General features: G+C 37.3%; 1 protein-coding gene across 3 annotated transcripts in view; it reads left to right on the top strand.

The window, feature by feature from the left end:
* Positions 1-20,917, top strand: part of LOC141900754 (cytosol aminopeptidase-like) — a 139,755-nt gene that overhangs the window by 22,976 nt on the left and 95,862 nt on the right. For 2 of the 3 annotated variants that reach the window (XM_074787781.1, XM_074787780.1), the window contains 3 exons: positions 2,465-2,625; positions 8,712-8,892; positions 10,018-10,164. In XM_074787781.1, the coding sequence (XP_074643882.1) occupies positions 2,465-2,625; positions 8,712-8,892; positions 10,018-10,164 (489 nt within the window). The remainder of the gene's footprint in view (positions 1-2,464; positions 2,626-8,711; positions 8,893-10,017; positions 10,165-20,917) is intronic. The other variant, XM_074787782.1, reaches the window with a different exon arrangement.

Raw genomic sequence — 20,917 nt, 5'->3', positions numbered from 1 at the left:
TCCATTCATCCGTAAGCCGAATCCAGTTATTTTGGGAATTTTAAAGATGCTTCAATGTAATGTCTTGATATTTGGTTTACACTTGTATCAACCCTAGGGACATCTTCAGCCCAAAAACTGGCTCGGTGACCTTGTGTGTCACCTGTGGCGCCATATATGTTGGACTGGCTGATAATTTCAGATGTTCCAATTTTGTGCAGGTACATATTCATTCCTGGTTAAGACCCTGGACACCAGGAGGAGTTTAATATGCTTATTAGCCATATGCTTATTCAGCAAAATAAATTCAATTCAATTTTACTTCCATTGAACAAATAAAACAAATCCAAATCAATTTCTAGTTTTATAGAGCAATTTTCAGAAAATTCAATTCCGCATTCAAATCAATAAAGCTAAGCGTACATTGACAAAGCGACTGGAGACAACTTGTTGCTCGTGAGTGAATACCTCGTGCACATCGAAAATCTAGTAAAAGCCAGCAACTCATGCTGGTTCATGCTGGTAGCACGTACATCATAGCGCGTACATCAATAGCAACTGAGATGTGTTAACTAGCAAATATCCTTGAGGGCATCTGATTATGGAGCGTTCACATCTACGGATATGACAGTAACTGAGTACAACTAGTTGCTCAAAAGTGAAACATGGGCAACTGGCTGGAACTGGAGATAGATGGACGCTAACCAGTCATTAGCTACAGTCGTTAGCTTGATCGCATCAACAAATTTGAGTAACTGATTGTATCCAGCCAGTTCCTCGCATTCACCGAAAACTGTTGCTGTCTAGTTGTCTCCTATCGCAGTGTCGATGTACGCTAGGCTAGACCAAGCGAAAAGATTTATTTGAGGTATTTGTTCCTGCAAGCTCCAGTTGCTGTCTGAGCTAAACACAATTGCATTGTGTAAATTAATGGTAATGACTGTGCTGAGCTGGGGTGTATTTTGACAAATATGATCCACATAATGCGTCATTTGCCATTTTATGAAAAGCTGACAGGCTGGCCATAGTGCCCCTTGGGGCTCTTGTTTTCTCATTTATACTTAGGATTTTCCAACAATTCTGCACATGCGTATTTAGCAACGTCACTTCAGTTGGAATAAACCCTACCTGAAAAAAGGTAACTCATTCGTCCTGGAATTAACGCTTACCTTTCAATAAGTAACTGAACAACATACGACCTTGGAGTAACAGCAGATTTATGAACAGTCGCTGGTGAACTCTCCAACCCTTCTCTTTATCAACCTTAACCCTTTCGATACCACATAGTGTCTCGGCTGTTGTACCGGAGGGAATTTAGGGGATTATAGGGGGTATATTTGAAACTTCATAGAATAGTTACCAAAGTATCTGACACAAAATTTATATAGCATGTTGTTGATAACTTTTGGGCCAACAATGTAGACATAAATAATTTGGATATAAGTGAACTTGAGGTCAAGGTCACATACTCCAAGATGGCCCCCATGAAAAAAATTCATGAAAAATTTTCAGATAAACTGCTCTGTCTCCCAGCAAAATGCACTGATCTATTCAATTCCAACTGAAATTGTATGCCATATATCCTTCCTTTATGTAGTAAAAATTTCAAAGCAATAGAACAACTGAAAAATGTATTTTTCCACCCATTTACCAACCGATGTAAACAGACTTCGCAGAGGGAAGTGATGTTGACAGACGAAAAATCCCGGGGCCCTGAAAAATCCTGAACAAGATTTTTCACCCAATTCCCTTTTGACCTTGTAATTTAGATTATCAATTAGAAGCTTACCATTGACAATTTCAACATTATCGAGGGCATGATCAATATTTGAAACTGCAATTCACAGCCGCCATGGATGCTGTGAAACGAGCTTGAATCTTTGAACATATCGATGATGATGTTCGTTCTTTCCGATATGTTTATAGCAGGTGGTCCACCACCAGTCTTTGACAGGCTTTGCCGTTCCTTGGTAGCGATTCTTGTTGCGTTTTGTTGATCGTTTTTGAATTTTGATCGACATTCATCTGGTGTCCTGACAGCCTCTCCTAATGCTGTGATTTGATCGGCAATTTCACCTCACGCTTTCTGTTTTGCCACTTTAGTTATCGACACGCTGAATTAATTGAATAGTACATTCTGGTTTTCTTGAACCAGCTGCGTCAAGAGCAGTGCCTCTGCCAAAGTAAAATTCTTTCGCTTGTTTTTGACAAGTGTAGCGCTTGCTGAACTTTGACGTGACGCCATTTTAATTATAATACTAATTACACTTATTATATGCGGTGACGTCACTTAACCAGTTTAGTTAATTCGCTAGTTACACTACTTTGTGAAACTTGATTTACACCAAAAATTAACTAATTCGGTTTAAATGTTTACACTTTTTCGTGAAACTTGGCCCTGTCTCAACAATACTTATTTTGTACTTGGCCCTGAAAAAAGGTATCAAATGCACAAACCCTGATTTCTTAACTTTTTTTCCAACAGATCCGGGGTTCCATTGAAAAAGGGAAAGAGCAGGATTTTTTATGGTTTGGACGATAACTTTCCTAGCATAGCAGTTGTGTGTTTAGGGGAAAAAGGCAAAGGATACAATGAGGAAGAGCAACTTGATGAAGGGCGAGAACATATACGATCGGCTATAGGTGGTATGATATACTTTTATTACTTTTTAGGATTGATTGTGTTGATCCTTATGCAGCTGTCAATCTGCTGTCTGTACATTGTCTGTATAATTCAAATTTCCAATTACGTTTCAATGAATTATTTAACTTTTTACCTTTAGAGAAGTTATTGCCATTGCTGTTATCTTTAAGAGGCTTTCAGTGATGTGAACTTAGAAAATGGAATGATCGGATAGAGCATTAAAAATAAACCTAAAGGAATAGTTAGCCAGAGAGTTCTAGCGGAAAATTCTCAAAGCCTTGGAAAAAGTATTTGGGACTTTATTTGTTTTCTGTCTTGGTCGAAATAATTAAGTCTTACTATGTTTGCCCTTCAACAAGGAAAGAAAAACAAATGCTGGTAAAATTTGGTTACATCTTGTTCTTGTTTATCCTCGGGTCCTGGCGTATAAACTATAAACTGGCCCTTGAATCAGGGAAACTAATCTATCTGACTCTAACGCCTGCTTCCATATTTGATCAACAACTTTATTATGCAACAGCTATACAAAAAAATCAACTCAAAAATTTGATATGTAACAGATGTAACAATTTTCAATATAAGGTCACAGGTCCGAATCTTCATCCTTCCCTCTAAAGTGACATCCTGTCTCTTTAATCATTCTTAAGTCAATATCCACTAAATTAAACAAAATCTAAATTAACTATAGCTTAACATTAAACTTTTAAGAGCTAAACTATTTCTATAAATTTTCTGAAGAAATTACTAAACTTAACACTTGTAATATACATTAATTGGAATGATTCTTTGTAATTTTACCAAGATTTGTATATGAATTATATCTAAATCTATTTCTATATGTGCATACACTTAAAACAACTATCTAAATACAATGTAGTCATACAAATCTAATGTTCAACTTTCAACGCAACACGCGAACCGAAAACGAATTATTGAGACTAGATAATCTCAAAATTGACTTTTAACACAAATTACTCTTCGGTGAGTAATCAAACATATTCATGCGACAATATATGTTTGCTGATTTCTAATTCCGACCAATGAATGAATTACGCTTCAAATTCGGTTTTTCCTTCCGAATGATTGTTTCACTGTTTATACAACGCACAACTGAAATTATTCGAATTAAATTCCAGAGGACAGATGTTGCCTATGGAACGCTTATAAACCTTTTTCGAGGTTTCAACATCAACGACACGAATTAATCCATCTTTTCCTGGATAGACCGATTTGATTTCTCCCAATTTCCACTGCCGCCTAGGAAGATCCTTATCGATAACTAGTACAATATCTCCGTTTGCAATGGAGACAACCATTTCTTTCTCGCGCTCAACTGAGGTAGAATCTCTTGGATCCACCTACACCAAAACGGACGAACGACTTCTTGACTATGTCGCCACTTGTTACGCAAATTGTACGGAATGCAGTCTACACTACTCGGTGCAGTATCTCCGCTGACTCGTCCCATGATAAAATGATTTGGTGTCAACATAGGTTCATTTATCTCTACCAACGGTCTCGAGTTCATTATTCCTTCAAATAATGTAACGACTGTACGAAACTGCTCATCGTTTAATTCACTACCTCCGATTATTGCTTTTATTGAACGCTTTGTGGCTTAAGTATTTGTTTCAAATACACCACCGAAATGTGGACTAACAGGTGGATTCCAAATCCAGTTTACTCCGTTATTTGCTAAGTTATTCGATATCTTATCTTGATCAAGACTATCAAGACAATCAACGAGCTCCTTCAACTCTGATTCTCCTGAAACAAAACTTCCACCGTTATCTGATAAGCATCTTTTAGGCCAACCACGCCTTGCCGCAAATCTTGAGAATGCGCAAAGGAACGAATCTGTATCCAGGCTATCAGTAGCTTCGAGATGTACCGCTCTGACTTGCAGATTGACCATCAAAAGGAGGTAATTTTTCGCCCAAACTCTGCCTATCTTAACTGAAAATGGACCCGCGAAATCCAGACCGATGTCTGAAAACACATTCCATGATGGGTTTACTCGAATACTAGGCAGAGGAGCCATCTGTTGACTGAGATGCTTCTTTCGTAACCATGTAAGACAATACGCACAGTTGTTCACGATTTTCTTAACCGCAGTCAACCCTTGTAAAATCAGATATTTTCTACGAAGAGTGTTAAGAATTTGTACTGGCCCTACACTATGTGCAGTATCATCATGTGCCTGTACTATCAAAAGTCTTGTAATGTCCCTCGATTTCGACAGAATTATCGGAAATTTTGTTCTTCTGGTAATAATTTGCATCTTTCGACTCTCGTTTGCGATCGAAGAACTCCGTCCAGGTATGGGTTCAACCATGCGATTTTACTACTGAGTAATACATTTTTCTTCTTTTCTAATGCTACTTTTTTTTCACTGAAAGCTTCTCTTTGACCTACTTTCACTAACTCTACTTCCCCTGCTTTCAGTTCATCAGGAGACAATACACGATCATAATTTATGCTTGAGTTACACGTTTTACAGTTCAATACAAATCGCTTAACCCACGCATAAATTTGAACCAGCGAAAACTTTCCTGTTGAGGATGTACCACCGTTTTGTACGGGTAACCATCTAGACCATCGACTAGGCTTCAAACTCCACACAAATTCATCGAGTGGAATATTTGTCATCGAATCATCATTTTCTTTGCGATTTTCTGTATTTTCGATGTTTAAATCCAACGCACGAATCATAAACCCAGTAGGTGCCACCATAACTGTTCATCTTTCAACGGAACTATACTGCAGCCTCTTGACGCGACATCTGCCGGATTACAGCTTGTTGGTATGTATCTCCACTGAGACGGAGAGGTAACTTCATGAATTTTAGCAACACGATTTGAAACGAAAGTCTTGTAACTTCGACTTTCTCCTCTTAACCAGAACAAAACATCATAAGAGTCGCTCCAGAAAGTAGCTTCTATTGGTAATTTCAGCACTTTACATACTCATCTTGTCAACTGCATACCAATTTCCGCAGCCATTAACTTGAGCTTTGGAATTGAAATACTCTTTGTTGGAGCCAACTTCGATTTTGCAGTAACTAGTCTGACAGTAACTGAACCATCTTCATATGTAGTTAACTGATACACTGCTGTGGAGTAAGCTCTAATCGAAGCATCACCGAATGTATGTAAAGTCACTGATTTTACATCTTTTTGAGTCTTCAAACATCTTGGTATGTGGAGACATGAGATCGATGACAAATCTTCACACCACGATTTCCATTTCTGACGTAATTTTGACGTAAGAATCTCATCGCATTCTAGTCCTTTCAGCCAGGTTTCTTGCAGAATGATTTTCGCTTCAAGGACTTAAGGTGTTATAAGTCCCATCGGGTCAAATATCCAAGCAATATGACTGAGAACTTCACGTTTCGTTATACTGTCGTGGTATTCTGGTATGTTAACTTGATATTCAAATGTGTCTGATTCTGCTTTCCAGTAGACACCCAGAACTTTGGTTTTTGGCAATACATCGTCTTGAATCTTCAATCTATCGGATTCCGGAATATCTTCTAAGACAGACCTGTTATTTGAAATACATTTTCTATAATGAAATCCTCCATCTGTAGCCAAAGCCGTTAACTGTTGTCTGGCGGCTATGGAAACATCTGGGTCATCCATTGAACAAATGGTGTCATCCATGTATGTTTTTTCGAATCAACTTCATCAGCTGCAAGCGGATAAACTTCTTTCTTCATTTTCGCATGAGTCTGCCATACATACTGAGCACAGCAAGGAGAGTATGTTCCACCGAATACATGCCTTTTAAATTCATAGACTTCAATTTCACCGGATGTCTGATTTTTCCAGAGAAATCTATGATACTTTCGATCTTCTGGCTTCATTTCTATTTGCAAATACAAAAGAAAGATCCGTGAAAGATCTGCACCCATAGCCATGAGTCCACTTCTGAATGGAATCAAAACTTCAAATAAATCAGCTTGAAGTTTCGGTCCTGCATATGCTTCAGAGTTCGGACTTTTTTCATTGTACTTCGACGATCCATCAAAATCGGAAAATGAGGTAAATACCATGCATCAACATTTTTGAACAATTTTAACGGACCTTTGAATTCGATATAATCTTTGGTCAGGTATTCTGCGATTGTTTCTTCATACGATTTTTTGATGTCCGGATTGGAATCAATTTTCTTCATTAATAATTTGAAGTCTGTTCAACGCTACTGACTGATTATTTTCCAGATAGGGACTTTCATCCTTCCAAGGAACGCCAATTTCATAACGCTTGCCGTTGAACTTCAACGATTGCTCCAGCTTTTTCTGAGCTATTTCTTCGTCAACCGATAATTTGGATCTTGATACATCGAGACCCGATTTTTCTATCTCCCAAAACGCTTTTAGGGTAGAATCTAACAAAATTTCTTCTTCATTCGGATTTTCACGATTAGCGAAAATCGTTTGACATGATGCAACATCGAACTGTGTGTTAGAGTACAGCCAGATACTCCTCACTGTCGTCTACTATTACAATTCGACCCACGATGATACGGACGTAAACATCGAAAACATAAACCAAGCCTTTTTGCAGTAGTCCAACGTTCATCGATTTTCATCTTTCGGAAACGGTTGCATTTTACTTCAGTGTGTTCCATTCCACACATGCTATATTTTACTGAATTACCCACGAAGGTACCACTACGTTTATTCGGTAATTTTCTATCAACAGTCTTCGAATCATTCGATATTCCATGAAGACCCTTAACTGCTTCACGAGCTTTCACCTTTCGCACAACAACTTCTGAAAAACATTCACTTAAGGAAGCTAGACCTTCGTCACATGATCTCGAGCTTAACCAGTCATAGTACTGTACGAGCAATATCTCAGGAATCTTTCGAGATACAATGCTATACCAAGCACCATCACCGAGATCATCACCTTTTCCTCCAGCTTTCAATTTTGTAACTGCAATGACGAGATTATCTGACAATATTTCTAATTTGTCAATATCATAAACTGACGGCTTTTCTGACTTTTCCAATTCATCTAAATATCCCTGTAGTTTCCTACGATTACCACTGAACTTCTGAACAAGTAATTTTTTTGCCGCTTTGTATTCCTCTAAGCTATAACCGAAACCCTTTATCGTATCAATAGCTTTTCCTTTCAACGAGTTCATCAACCGTAGCATTTTATTAGCTGCTGGTTCTATTATCTCTAGTACTTGACTACTAATCAGTATCTTCTTTACTTTCTAAGACCTTTGCTATTGTTAGGAGTCTGGTCAAAGTGCTTTTTTCTATTTTCTTAAGTTTTTTCAGCTCACCTAAACCACGGTTTTGAAGTACTTACTGTTGCATCAACATTAGCCATGATTGCGAAATATTGTCAGCAGTTACTGAAGTCTAATTTTCTGATGTTTATACTTGCTGTTTCTGATGTTCTATTTCTATTTCATGAGTCAGCTTTACAGTTTTCTTGTGTTCCCGGGTTTCGGCACCATTTTATATTCTTGTTTATCCTCGGGTCCTGGCGTATAAACTATAAACTGGCCCTTGAATCAGGGAAACTAATTTATCTGACTCTTAACGCCTGCTTCCATATTTGATCAACAACTTTATTATGCCATTGCAAAATGTCATTGCAGTCCTATACAGATAAAAATTACTGTTTCGAAACATTTGGTTCTTAATGTGAAAATTATTTTTCCCGATATTTGTGATATCACCTGGTTATATCGTAACATCATAACCAAAACTTCATAGCCCATGGGCCTCTTGTTTTCGAAAAGGCTGATCCCAGGTGGTCACTTATACACAAAGGTATTATTTCAATAGTAAATGTCAAAAAGTAGGAACCAGAGGGCATTTGACCGTTAAGTGATTTAAAACTTGTTACAATGTTATGATGCAAATCATTCTGTTAACTGTGAATACGCAATAATTCTACTACAAATATGTCTCAATGTATAAAACCCATGGGCCTCTTGTTTTAGACATTTTTTGATTCATGAAATGTTTCTTGAATGAATAACCTACGATAAATGACTGGATGTCTTATTTGATTATCAGTTTTCAAACTTGTCTCATTTATCTTCATACATTTAGTTGGAATCAACCAGCTTAGAGATATTGGCGTAACGGATATTGATGTAGATTCGTGTGGTGATGTTGAAGCAGCGGCAGAGGGAGCTAATTTAGCTATATATAAATATGAGGATTTGAAGTCAAGTGAAAGTCATTCAAAACCACTTTTTGTAAAATGTTTCCATGATGGAGCAAATAAATGGTGAGTATTCTTTGACCACTAGTAGTGTACCCCCAGTGGGTTGCAGTGTTCACTTTTCGGGTTTCTGTGAAACGTGGGGTAGCAGATTGGGAGCACCGCATGGGGTACCATCATATATATTAAACCAGGGGGGTTTTGATATCAGATATTGACGGCGATAAACGTGGACTTATTTTTATAAATTGATTTGGAAGAGCCGGCTATAAAAGAAATTAGGCTTAAAAGATTCTGAGATATTAGTAACTGAAGTTTTTAAGTGGGCCGCCAGATCAACGGAATCGGCTGTATGTTGTTTTTATCAGAAACATGTGTATAGAAAGTGATTATGTTTACTTATGAAGTTCAACATAATAGAAAAGTGAAGACAGCTTTTCACTTTACCATATATATATATGTATTCGTACAAAGGGTGTAGTTGATGGTTCGTATCTGTAAAGTTTGATGTAAATGTCTGGTGATAATAAACAGCCGATGCCATGTTTTCGGTTTTCCGTTTCACTGTTTCCCGGTGAGATCCAGTTGCCCGCTTCAAAACTTTAGTTACCGATATTTCAGAATTTAAAGCGATTATTAAGCCGGCTTTTCTAAATCAGTTGATTTAGTCCACGTCCACGCTTATCGACGGCAACACCTGGTATTGAAAAACCTGGATTTAATATTAATGATGGTACCCCAGATTGGGGCCCCATATGGGGGCCCCAATGCGCTACCCCAACACTTCTGCAGGGTTTAGGAAACTAAACGAAAGTAACACCTTTCATATTCTTCCTAACTTGATACCTGCATGACGAAAGTGCTTCTTGTAAACCATACTTGATCAAAATATTAAACCAGACTCTTAAATCAACATTTTAGAAAATATACTTCACAATATTCAGCTTGCAGTTCAGCTATACTGGTGAGCTGGTTCACTATACTGGTGAATGTTGGAGGGTGACCTCGGTTCATCACTTGCAACTAGAAATAGATCAGGTGTGCTGCACTATTAGTCCAAAATGGATAAGAAAACGTTTGATATGTTTTAGGGGTAATTGAAAATTTTGATTTTCTGGATTATTTAAGGGCATATGAAAAATGTATCTAGCTTTAAGACAATATATTGTAGATTCAATTCTTCCTCTGCAGTAAATGGCATCGTGGCACGGTTTTAGCAGAAGGTCAGAATTTTGCAAGAAGACTGACTGATGTTCCTGCGAATAAAATGACTCCTACAATTTTTGTCGAGGAAGCTACAAATAAACTTGATAAATTTGGTGTTAAATGTGTTGCTAGGTAAGTGAATTGAATGAATCTTTTCATCCAATATGAGTGAGCTTATTTTTCATTGCTCCAACATGATTTGCATTTAGTAATATTGTTTGACTGTAGAGGTGAATTATAGTGTAGAGGTATGCTTTTTTCGTCTGGTAATGAATTTTAAGTATACAAATTTAATCTTATGCGGATCATTCACTGTTCGTCCAATCAAAATCCTAATTGAAGTTTTGAAGCTGTTGGGTTTTGAATTTGAAACTCCCCATATCCTAATTTTGTTGATTTGGCTTGACCTGACCTTTTGAACCTTTGCGACGATCTGCGGCGATCACATGGGCTCCCCCAGCTACTCACTGCTCTTCAATGGCGCACTTTGATCTCAAGTAGGTAAGTAGGTAAGCATTTTGTCTCTTGCCGAATATGATTGAATTAGCTAATTTGATATACTCAGTTTTTGAGTGTGCCCATGTTGGGACTTCGGCTGATAGAATTCTGACTTTGATTTATTTCAGCAATGTCTTGAGCCTGCAACATTCTTTGAAAATGAAACGACTGCGACGTGATGGTCCACAAAATAATTACAGAGTTGTGATTAGCAGTGAAGTTTTGGCTCGCATTAGCGAGCTTATGTCATCGGTCTGGCCGATCGATAATCATTTGTATGCTGAATACACTACGCTCAAAGCTATTTTTAGCACACTCTTTAGCAATTTCATTAGCCTGTAATGTCACTACTAATGGGCGAGTAGAACGGATTAAGCAAAAACATATTTTGTAATTTGTTTTTCTTTATGGTGCGCAAAGTTGAAAGCCGTGGGTTTCATATTTTTTTAGTTAACCAAGTTAACCAAAAATTTGATTTATCTGAGCACGTTCTTTTATGCAGCATCTTTAATCGTCCAAAATTACACATATGAAAATTCAATGCTATTTGCGTCGGAAGAACTTTATCTCCTCAAGATCCAACGCTTTGTTCGGTAGTTATGGGCTTTCAAAGACGAAACCCCCACCTCTCGGTTATGTATAATTTCTGTTGACCCGGTTTGAACTCCATCATGACGTCATAGCATTTGTTGAATATGTAAATGATGTGGATCAGCAGGTGCTAAACAAGATGGCGGCACAATTGAAGAGGTTCTTATCATTTCTAGCGTGAAAACTGATACTCAAGGCGTATGATATAACGATTTATTGTGTGTTCACAGGGCTGCCAAGTGTTTCAATTTTGGCGGAATCGTTCCGATTCGGCCAATGAAAATACGCCATTCCGACAGGGTTAAAAAAATATGAATTCCATCGCAAATGTCCTGATGTCCCGGAAATAATTTCAAAAATACGATTTTTATTATAAAACTTCTTCATTTCCTCATAATGTCTATGAAATACACTAAATCAAATAAATTTGATGGAAAAAAATTGTTACGGAAAAAGCGTGAAAGTAAAGGAGTGAATTGAATTGACCTTCGTTCAACATCAGCCGTATTCACTTTTGATTTGAATTGAATTGGGTAAAATTGGTTTCGGTCGGTAATTAGCTCAACCATCAACAAGATGGCAGACGCTGGGCCGTCGTCGCACAGCGATTCGGGATCCGCCGATGAATCTGGCCCAACAACAAAAAAACGAAGCGAATGCAAAAATTCCGAAAAGACTATAAGTTGACATTTCCTTGCGTAGCCGAAAGTAAACGGGGAGTTAACTTTGCGTTCTGTTCGTCTTGTGGCGCTGATTTCAGCATCTCTCACGGCGGCCTGAACGACGTAAAAAACATTGCGATTTTGGAAAAAATAAAAGCACATTGAAGATAGGGAAAATATCTTCTTTTTTTCGTCCGGACTCGAAGGAACTGGAGGTATTTAGGGCTGAAACCTTGTTTACATTTTTCCTAGTTGAACACAATCTGCCCCTGGCTGCAGCTGATCACGCGAGAGAACTATTCAAAAAAATGTTTCCCGGTCATTATAATTCAATGAACTATCATTGCGGGCGTACTAAAACTTCACACATAGTTGGCGCTCTCGCTGAGAAATTGCTTCATCTTAGTAGGTTCCTATTTGACCCCCCAAAGTTCCTTCTAAGATATCCTTCTGTCCCTATATGCGTAAGGACAAGGTTGGCAGCCCTGTGTTCAATGATTCATCTAGTTTTGAAATCCTGTGCACAAGGTATCATTGCATCAAGATATCTTACGAAATTCTGGTTTCAAATTGCGGAAATTTACTTCTGTTTTTGGCACACGGCTGATTCACTGATGATACTGATCGGCTGATAGCATTGAATTTTTTAAGATGAGTCAGATATTTACATGACTGGAATAATTGTTTTATCATCATTAATTGAAGTCATTTTATTGACGTTCGCATTAATGATCCGTTTTGGAGCCTGATTATTTGTATTTGTTTGTTAATCGCGGTATAGTGATGAGCGTTTGCGTTGAAAACAGTTGTGCACAGTGGCCTAGGCAATATTGCCTCATACTCTTGTGTTGACTGCGTGTATGTATCAGTTAAAGATAACGTGCAGCGCAGGTCGTGCGTAACAACGATCTTGAGTGAAGATGTAAGCTTGCCCGCCTACTTAAAATCCTATCGTGAAACCATGTCAGTGGATAAACTTAATTGTGTCATTAACCGGCACTGGCCTCAAATTTGCATACCTGGCAGCTTCTGTCCTAATTTGGGCGTATGATAATGATAAACCGCTGATGAAACCCAGGTTTTCACTTTGCCGGGTCACTCATAGTCCTAGTTGTTTTATATGTCATTCTATGAATGTATAAAAATTATGAATATTAATTTGTTGAGACGAAAATTCCCGAAATCAATTTTTCAAAGATTTCATTCTCGGTAAAAAGTCAGTTATCACTGACCAAAATTAAGTCCTTTTTGATACATGTATATCTTCTCTTTTCTAATTTTCAATGAAATGAATTTGTGCGTACAAGTAGCGTATGCATGGATCATTGGTCCTTTATATAGGAGAGCAGTGAAATTGGGAAGGGGTGTAATGAATTATTGTTCAATTTATTAATTGATAGATTTTCTTCAAACTTCATACACCGTGTTCGTAATTGCGCATTTATCCCAGAGAATCATGCAGTTGTGTGATTATTACATGCAATTCTGAGACACAGTTAAACTTCGTTATAAGGCCACCAATGGGACCTGGCTAACTTTGGCGTAATAACGAGAATGGCGTTATAAAGAAAAACGCAACTTTATGCCAATTCATGAGTTATTTGTGAATGCAAATTCCTTACTGAACAAATTGATGCTTAATATTTACAGATAAATTTATTATTTACGAAATTTCGGACCAAAACCCCGCTGCGAGAGCAGTGTCGTGTGACAGACAGTGTCAGTAGCAATTATTTTTAAACATTTTCTTGCTAACTAAGCGTTCCGAACCCACATTGGAACATTGGAAAGAGCCATTACCTTCCAAAATATAATAGTTGTTCATGGGTTCAAGATTGCACGGAAAACGCTTCTAAATTCTAAAATTTCTCTTGGGGGAGGGCCCCCAAACCCCCCCCAAAGAGTGTAGTGTAAATAGTGTGGCTCTGGGCAAAAAGCGTGGGGGTGTTATGATGGCAGCATTTAACACTATATTAGATAAGGCTGAACGGTGCCACAGTGATATGATGGCGGTAGATGAGAAAGGCAGTAATATGAGGGGTATTATAACGAGGTTAAGATCTATCTCAATTGTAGGATTTTGATGAAAATTGTTTGGTTAGGTTTTATTGGAGACTGTAGTGACCGAAGTACAGGACCAAAGCCTTATGTTCCCATATAATTACCTCGCTGGTTTATTTCCTCTATATCTTCCGGTTGTACTAAGTACTTACAATAACCGTGTATACATACACTACACAGACACGTAAGCTTTTTCATGCCCCCGGCTCAAAATAAGTCGAGAGGGGCAGATTTACCTCACGCATGCAAACAGCCCTAAAACTCCAATTTTTTTAGTGCCTCCCTAAAATTCCCTAAAATTTTAGCCTTTTTGCCAATTTTCCTAAAATATCCCAATTTTTACTTTCCGGTAACATCCGCGCTGTGTTGCATCGCATCGTCTCTGATGATGTTGAGGGACATGGCATGGTCTGATGTCTGAAGTGAAGGACATCCATTCTTCTGTCTTGTTGATCTCACCCATATCAAATGGCCAGGGGAAATTACACTACCTCATGTATTTTTGCAGGTATGGAGGGATATCAGCTTTAGGTGTCTTACCTATTTTGTATCTCAAAGGTTAACCAGGAACTGGGTATAGTATGGGTTTCTCATAAAGTTTGTTACCAAGCTTTCAGATTAGTTATTCATTAGTCATAATTAGGGTTGTAAGTAACAATTTTTAACAATTACCCATTTTCTTCATCAGTACACTCTAACGATCCACAGGATATTTACTACTCTAAATATTATAAGCACTGTCATGCTGTAAAGATCGATGAATCAAAGTGTGTTTTAACATCGTCGTTCGGCGGATCCACTGTTCTCCTCTCCATGAGAATCAAATCAAGTACTAATAAATTTATTACTCTTAGCTGCGGGCTTCAAACAGTCAGTTCCTTTATCGCATATTAACTACAATAAATCATTGGAGTACCGGCCAGTGGTATAGGCCTAAACTAAACGAGCCGCACTGATGCAGCAGAGAAGAGCTGTTGTGGTGAAGAGGTATCATAAATGGATTTGTTACACTACCAGTGATTCGACAGCGGGTTTCATCCATTTATGAATATTGTATTTTTCCTACAGTACATAATGATCTTTACCAAATCCACGGGATATTTACTAAAAACCTCTATATTACACATTCTTATCCGTAAGCTGGACTCAAGCTTGATATTCGGAGTGAGCGTCTTGGATGCCGCGGTGGATAGGAGATGGTTTCTAGGTCGCTTGAGGTGTTCATTGAGTTGTACGCGACCTTTAGGCCTACTGAGCTTGACTGTTTCAAGCAACCATAGTATAATTGTTGTGATTATTTACGGAATTTGCAATAAGAAATTTGGCGACATTGCTGCGACGCGAAGTAGGCCTACAAAAAATTTGTTTCTTCATAATCCGAAAATAAACTTGATTTTACTGACTGAATACCCCAGAGACCTACCCTGTTAAATAAGGTGTAGGAATACAATGTTTAGGAGGGTTGAAGTTCAATAGGCCTAAGCTTCTGTCCGGTAGACTAGTAGCCTCTACTAGGTTAAACTATATTCCCTGTAAACGAGGAATCAGATTTATTAGAATACATTTGGGCTATTAGTGATTAACTGGTTCTGACTTGCAATGATCAATCACAATTATCAACGATATTTGATTGGCAAAGATGAATATTTCATGGAAATTTCATCTGAGTAGGCAGCTTTATAAACTAGATTTCAGTTTGAGTTTTTTCATCATTAATAGAACTGCCCTTGTACTAATTCCTGATGAGTTAAGTTACTACGGAGCCCCGGATAAAAAGATCTTTTTGCGTTTGAATTTCTTTTTGTTTGAACAAATTTTTTGTCAGAACAAAACGTTTTTCGTTCGAACCAAAAATATTTTGTTCGATCGAAACAAAATTGATTTCGTTCAAATAAAACTTTTTTTTGAAAAATTTGAAAAAAATTGTTTTCGCTCACAGTATAAATATTACATAGCTTTTTATTCGAACCAATTTTATTTTCAGAATTGGGGCGAAAGGTTTTTCGTATGAACAAAAAAGATATTGACGAATGAACAGAATTGTTTTCATTCGAACAAAATTGTTTTCGCTCAACAATTTTTTCGCTGAAGAAAAAGATTATTGTTCGATCAAACAGAATTGTTTTTTTTAACATTAGTATAAAAAATTGTTTTCGCTCAACAAATCCATTTTGTCGTGACGTACATTTTTTGTGCGAACTATAACATAGCTTTTTTTCGAAACTATTTTTTTGTCAGAACGAAAAGATTTTTGTTCGAACAAAAAGTATGTTGTTAAATCAAACAGAATTGTTCTCATTCGAAAAATTTGTTAGAACAATAATGTTTTCTATCAAATTTTTTGTTGGGGACAAAAAGTTTTTCTTTCGAACAATTACATAACGTTTTATTTGATCAAATATTTATTTACAAACGAAAATCGAAAAACACACATTATTTCTGTAGAAACAGTTTATTTCCTATCAGTTTTGTAGTTAAGACTAAACCTCATTATTAGTTAACTCTACACTGAGATTTATATCAGTTCACTACAGTCATCCATATCATACCCTTTTAAGTAGGCCTTATTGACTGTAGACCTTCCTTTTATAAAACCGTGTTTACTGTTGAACAAGATTCTATATTGCCTTCATTTTCAATAGGATGGTGTGCTTGCGTCAGGATACACGCAATCGTGTTCGAAGGTGTCCTGACACTAACAAGAATACAAACATGGTTGTGCAGAAAACCTGTTATCGCTGCTTTGCAGCTATATTTGAAATTAATCTTTGTGGGTGTAAGGTTGGTAGATCTGGTTGTTTCCTTCAGAATGCATTGATACGCACGCCATGCATGGCTGAGCACTGCCGTGATTTTGAATGGCTCTGATAGTGGACTTGCACCAAAAAAGAAATATAGAATGATTGTTCCTTTGGGTACATTTAATGTTTAATGACCAGCTCCCATTTAAGACATTGATTTAAGACATTTCTTGTTTTATTTTTCTGTGGAGAATTGTAAAACCCATGGTTATCAAAACACCGGCCAACCAGTACGAACCAAGGACTTTAGTGTCCGGAAAGTAACAGATTTTGTGAAATAATGAATTTGATGTATTAAAAATGATATGAGGGAAATGAAACCTGGGAGTAATCATTTGAATGGAGGTCGCTCGCGCTATTCAAATGCATGGAATGCGCTGTATCAATCATCGAGTGCGATTTGGTAAGCAACGCCTTCGCTTCATAGATAGCGCCTTTTTAGTGGAAGTGCCTTTTTGGAGCGATCCGATATGCGTGGTCCCATTGAATATGCCCTAGTTTAGACATACGCAGTGAGCTAATTTTTCGTCAAATTTCTTCGCAATTTGGTACAAATTTTGTGAAAATCGACCGAAAATTACCAGATTTATCGACGATTGATTAAATTATCACTCATATCAGTGCTGTTAATTGGTAAGTTCATTTAAATAAGCATAAGTGAAAAAGCCGGACGTTGCGGTCAATGACGAATATACCATCTTAAAGTCGTTCATTTGTGCTATTCAAACCTACGATTTGTTACGTGTTGCATTGCGTCGCAAAAAAATTTCGAGCACTTAAAAATGCTTATATACCACCTAGATAATGCATAAGTGCAGAGTGTCTTTACTTTATTGAAGAACTATCATGCTATTGTTAATTTTTAAGCAATATGTATCTTAGCCTGTAAGTAGTAGTATTGGACTGACTTGTTTTCTTTTTCAAAAGATATATTGTGTATTTTTTTTTTCGTTTAATCAGAATCTATTGATTTTTTTGAAAAACGTAGAAGCGACGCAAATATTAACAGCCTGGAAGTGAATATTATGGATGGTTAGTACACTTTAAACAAAATTATCTTTCATACTGGAAATACAATATTTCAAAAATGTTTTGCTAATGAATATTTTTTATTTTGGCTTTTAGGTGAACACTCTTGTAGGATCAGGCTTTGCTGGATATGTGGGGTGGATTGCGCATTTTATCGCAGAGAGAGAAAGAACCAGATAATCACAAAAGGGACACATCAAGGAGATATAATCGCCATATATATTCTGCTACTATAATAATAATAATATGTGTCTTATATAGTGCTAAATCCAGCCAGGCTGCTCAGAGCGCTTTACATTTTTCGATATTATTACCCCGGCCAATTTTATACTCTAACATGTATCAGTCATCTCTCCCTGGGGAGAAGTAACACCGAGCTGCTAACAAATGCTCAGGAGTCATCTATCAGGTCAGGTACCCATTTACTCCTGGGTGGAGAGAGGCAATGAGGATAAGCGTCTTGCCCGAGGCCACTACGGCAATGTACGGGGTTCGAACCCACGACCTGGCTTCCCAGAGTCGAACGCTCTAACCACTCGGCCACACCGTTCCACTAAATCTCTACTAAATATAATAATAAATCTTTAGCCTCAAGTTGAAGTTCCTCGTATGTGTAGTTTGCTTTGCCTAAAAAGAAAAATTGTTATGATACCTACAATTTAATTACAGGAAAGAATGAATATTTTATATTATATAGTAAATAAAAACCAAAGTTACTTTCATACTTCTGCTGTTTTGGCCTATTAAAAAATTTAATAGGCCAAAACCCATCATGGAAATCCATAGAAGCAAAAACAGTACAAATCTCATTTTCTAATGAGTAATATTTATTTATTATAGCATACCTTTTCGAATTTAACACACATCAATCTTGATTTAATCACGTATTCAATATGGCCATTGCAATTATATTCATTTCAAATCTCGAAAAAAGTGATGGTTCAATTCTTTTTGTGACAATAAGTAAGTTGTACAAGTTAAAATTCCAAATCTTATACTTTGCTTGTGATAACAAGTAACCTTTAAATCCTAATAGCAAACGGCAGTTTGCTTGATTTTTATGCCCCCAGCTCAACTCTAGTTGAGAGGGGGCATATAGATTTACCCCTGTCTGAATACACCGCTGCCGCCGCCGCAATTGACGTAAACAGCCTAGAGGCCGCAATTGTTGACCGATTGTTTTCAAACTTAGTTCACAAGTAGGCTATCATTTCGGCCAGAACCCCATTTAAAATTAGGTTGATTCGATTCAAATAATGGCCACCAGGGGCCAACATGAAAAACGACGTTAACAGCCTAAAGGCCGCAATTATTGACCGAATAATTTCAAACTTGGTACACAAGTAGGATATCACTTGGGCCAGAACCTTATTTAAAATTCGGTTGATTCGATTCAAATTATGATTCGATTCAAATTATGGCCACCAGGTGGCCAACATGAACAATGACGTTAACGGCCTAGAGGCTGCAATTAATGACTGAATCATTTCAAACTAGGTACACAAGTCGGATATCACTTGGGACAAAAGCCTATTTAAGATAGGGTTGATTCAACTCAAATTATTGCCACCAGGGGGCCGACATGAAAAATGACATTAACAGCATAGAGGCCGCAATTGTTGACTGATTTTTTAGCCCACTTGGGACTCACTTGCGTTCACTTTTCGTCCGTTGACTTTTCGTCCGTCCATTCGTTCGTTCGTACGTCTAGTGGACGGAATCCAGTTACTTTTGGGAAGTTTTGAAGACGCCTCAATGTAATGTCTTGGTATTTGGGTTACAAATGCATCTACCCAAGACGCATCTTCAGCCCAAGAACTGGCCCTGTCAGATTCAAGATGGCCAACTGGCAGCCATTGTTGTTTGCCAAAATCACTTTTTACACATTTTTGAACTTTTTGAGGAAAATTTTGAAGACGCTTTGATCAATTACCTTGATGTGTCGTATGTATTTGATTCCCCCAAGGGTCCATCAGCTTAAGAAAAATTGGGTCGATCGGATCAAGATCAAGATCAAGATGGCCGTCCTATGACCTTTTTCGTGCCCAAAATCTCAATTTTGGTCGAATTCTGAGTTCTGTAGCTTCCTACTGGTTTGCCATTTCTCATTGCAATTTGTGATGGGTATTCTTTGGAAATGGAAATTTTATACATGAGACAGGTTTTTTTGATCAGCCAATTATGACACAATTTGCGGCCATTTTGGTGTCATCAGTACTGATTCGTAGGTGGGAAAAAGTTTTTCCACATTATATTGATACCTAAGCATATTGTGTTACCACAATCTACGAGCAATTATCTCACTGGAGGAAGCTCGCCCTATATCAGTGTACTACACACTGGTACGATCAGTAACGCTGTCAATCATACAGTCAGGGGTGTTTGGGATTCGACATCGCTGGACAGCAGTGCTGCGCGTTGATTCTAAAAGCAATCCATTGAGGTAGTTTTAAGATGACGTAGCCAACTGACGCATGCGTATTTTGCACCAGAATGACCGCGCTTACGAAATCCACAGCTCAGTGAAAACATTTTGAAAATCGGTTGATAATTAAGATTTTTACGATATTATTGGATCTCCAGAGATTTTTAGTAAGTTCTGCAATAAATATATTTTATAAATCACATATTTTATATGTTCCTGACAGTTCCTGTGAATGAAGTATGCAGTTTTAAGTATGAAGTGTTGATGAATGCTGGGATGACATTCCGATGAATGCGGAATTAGGGTAAAATGCTGCAAAATCTTACAAAAATACAATACATTCACCTCAAATATGGCCGATCATCATTTCGACTGATTTTTTTCTAGAAATGGTGATCACATAGGTAAATAGTTGGTGTATCTTCTTAACAGAAATTGATTAGAAACTGCATGGACACTGTTTATTTACTACAGAAATTCAGAAAAATATATCCTTAGAATACATCAATCACGGACAACCAACTCCACAGTTTTTCATCGACAAAGTTGTATGAAACATTGTCGTTCTTTCCAATTTCACATGATGTCATTGAATGTTTTGTTGGTGTACTAAACAAATATAAGTTATCTCGAAAATTAAAACAGAAATATACTGAAAATTGTCTTGATGCAATACATGTACACAACATGGAAATATTAGATTAAAAATATGAAAGAGTAGTTACCTCTATTATACCTTTATAAAAGATGAAAATTACTTCTTGGACCATGAAATACTTTATTTTGTAATTTGTACATATACTGAGTTTTGATATTCT

This window comes from Tubulanus polymorphus, chromosome 2 (genome assembly GCF_964204645.1).
Source record: "Tubulanus polymorphus chromosome 2, tnTubPoly1.2, whole genome shotgun sequence".
Lineage (NCBI taxonomy): Eukaryota > Metazoa > Nemertea > Palaeonemertea > Tubulaniformes > Tubulanidae > Tubulanus > Tubulanus polymorphus.
Note: the sequence above shows the minus strand (reverse complement) of the source record. Positions and strands in the feature narration are given on the sequence as shown.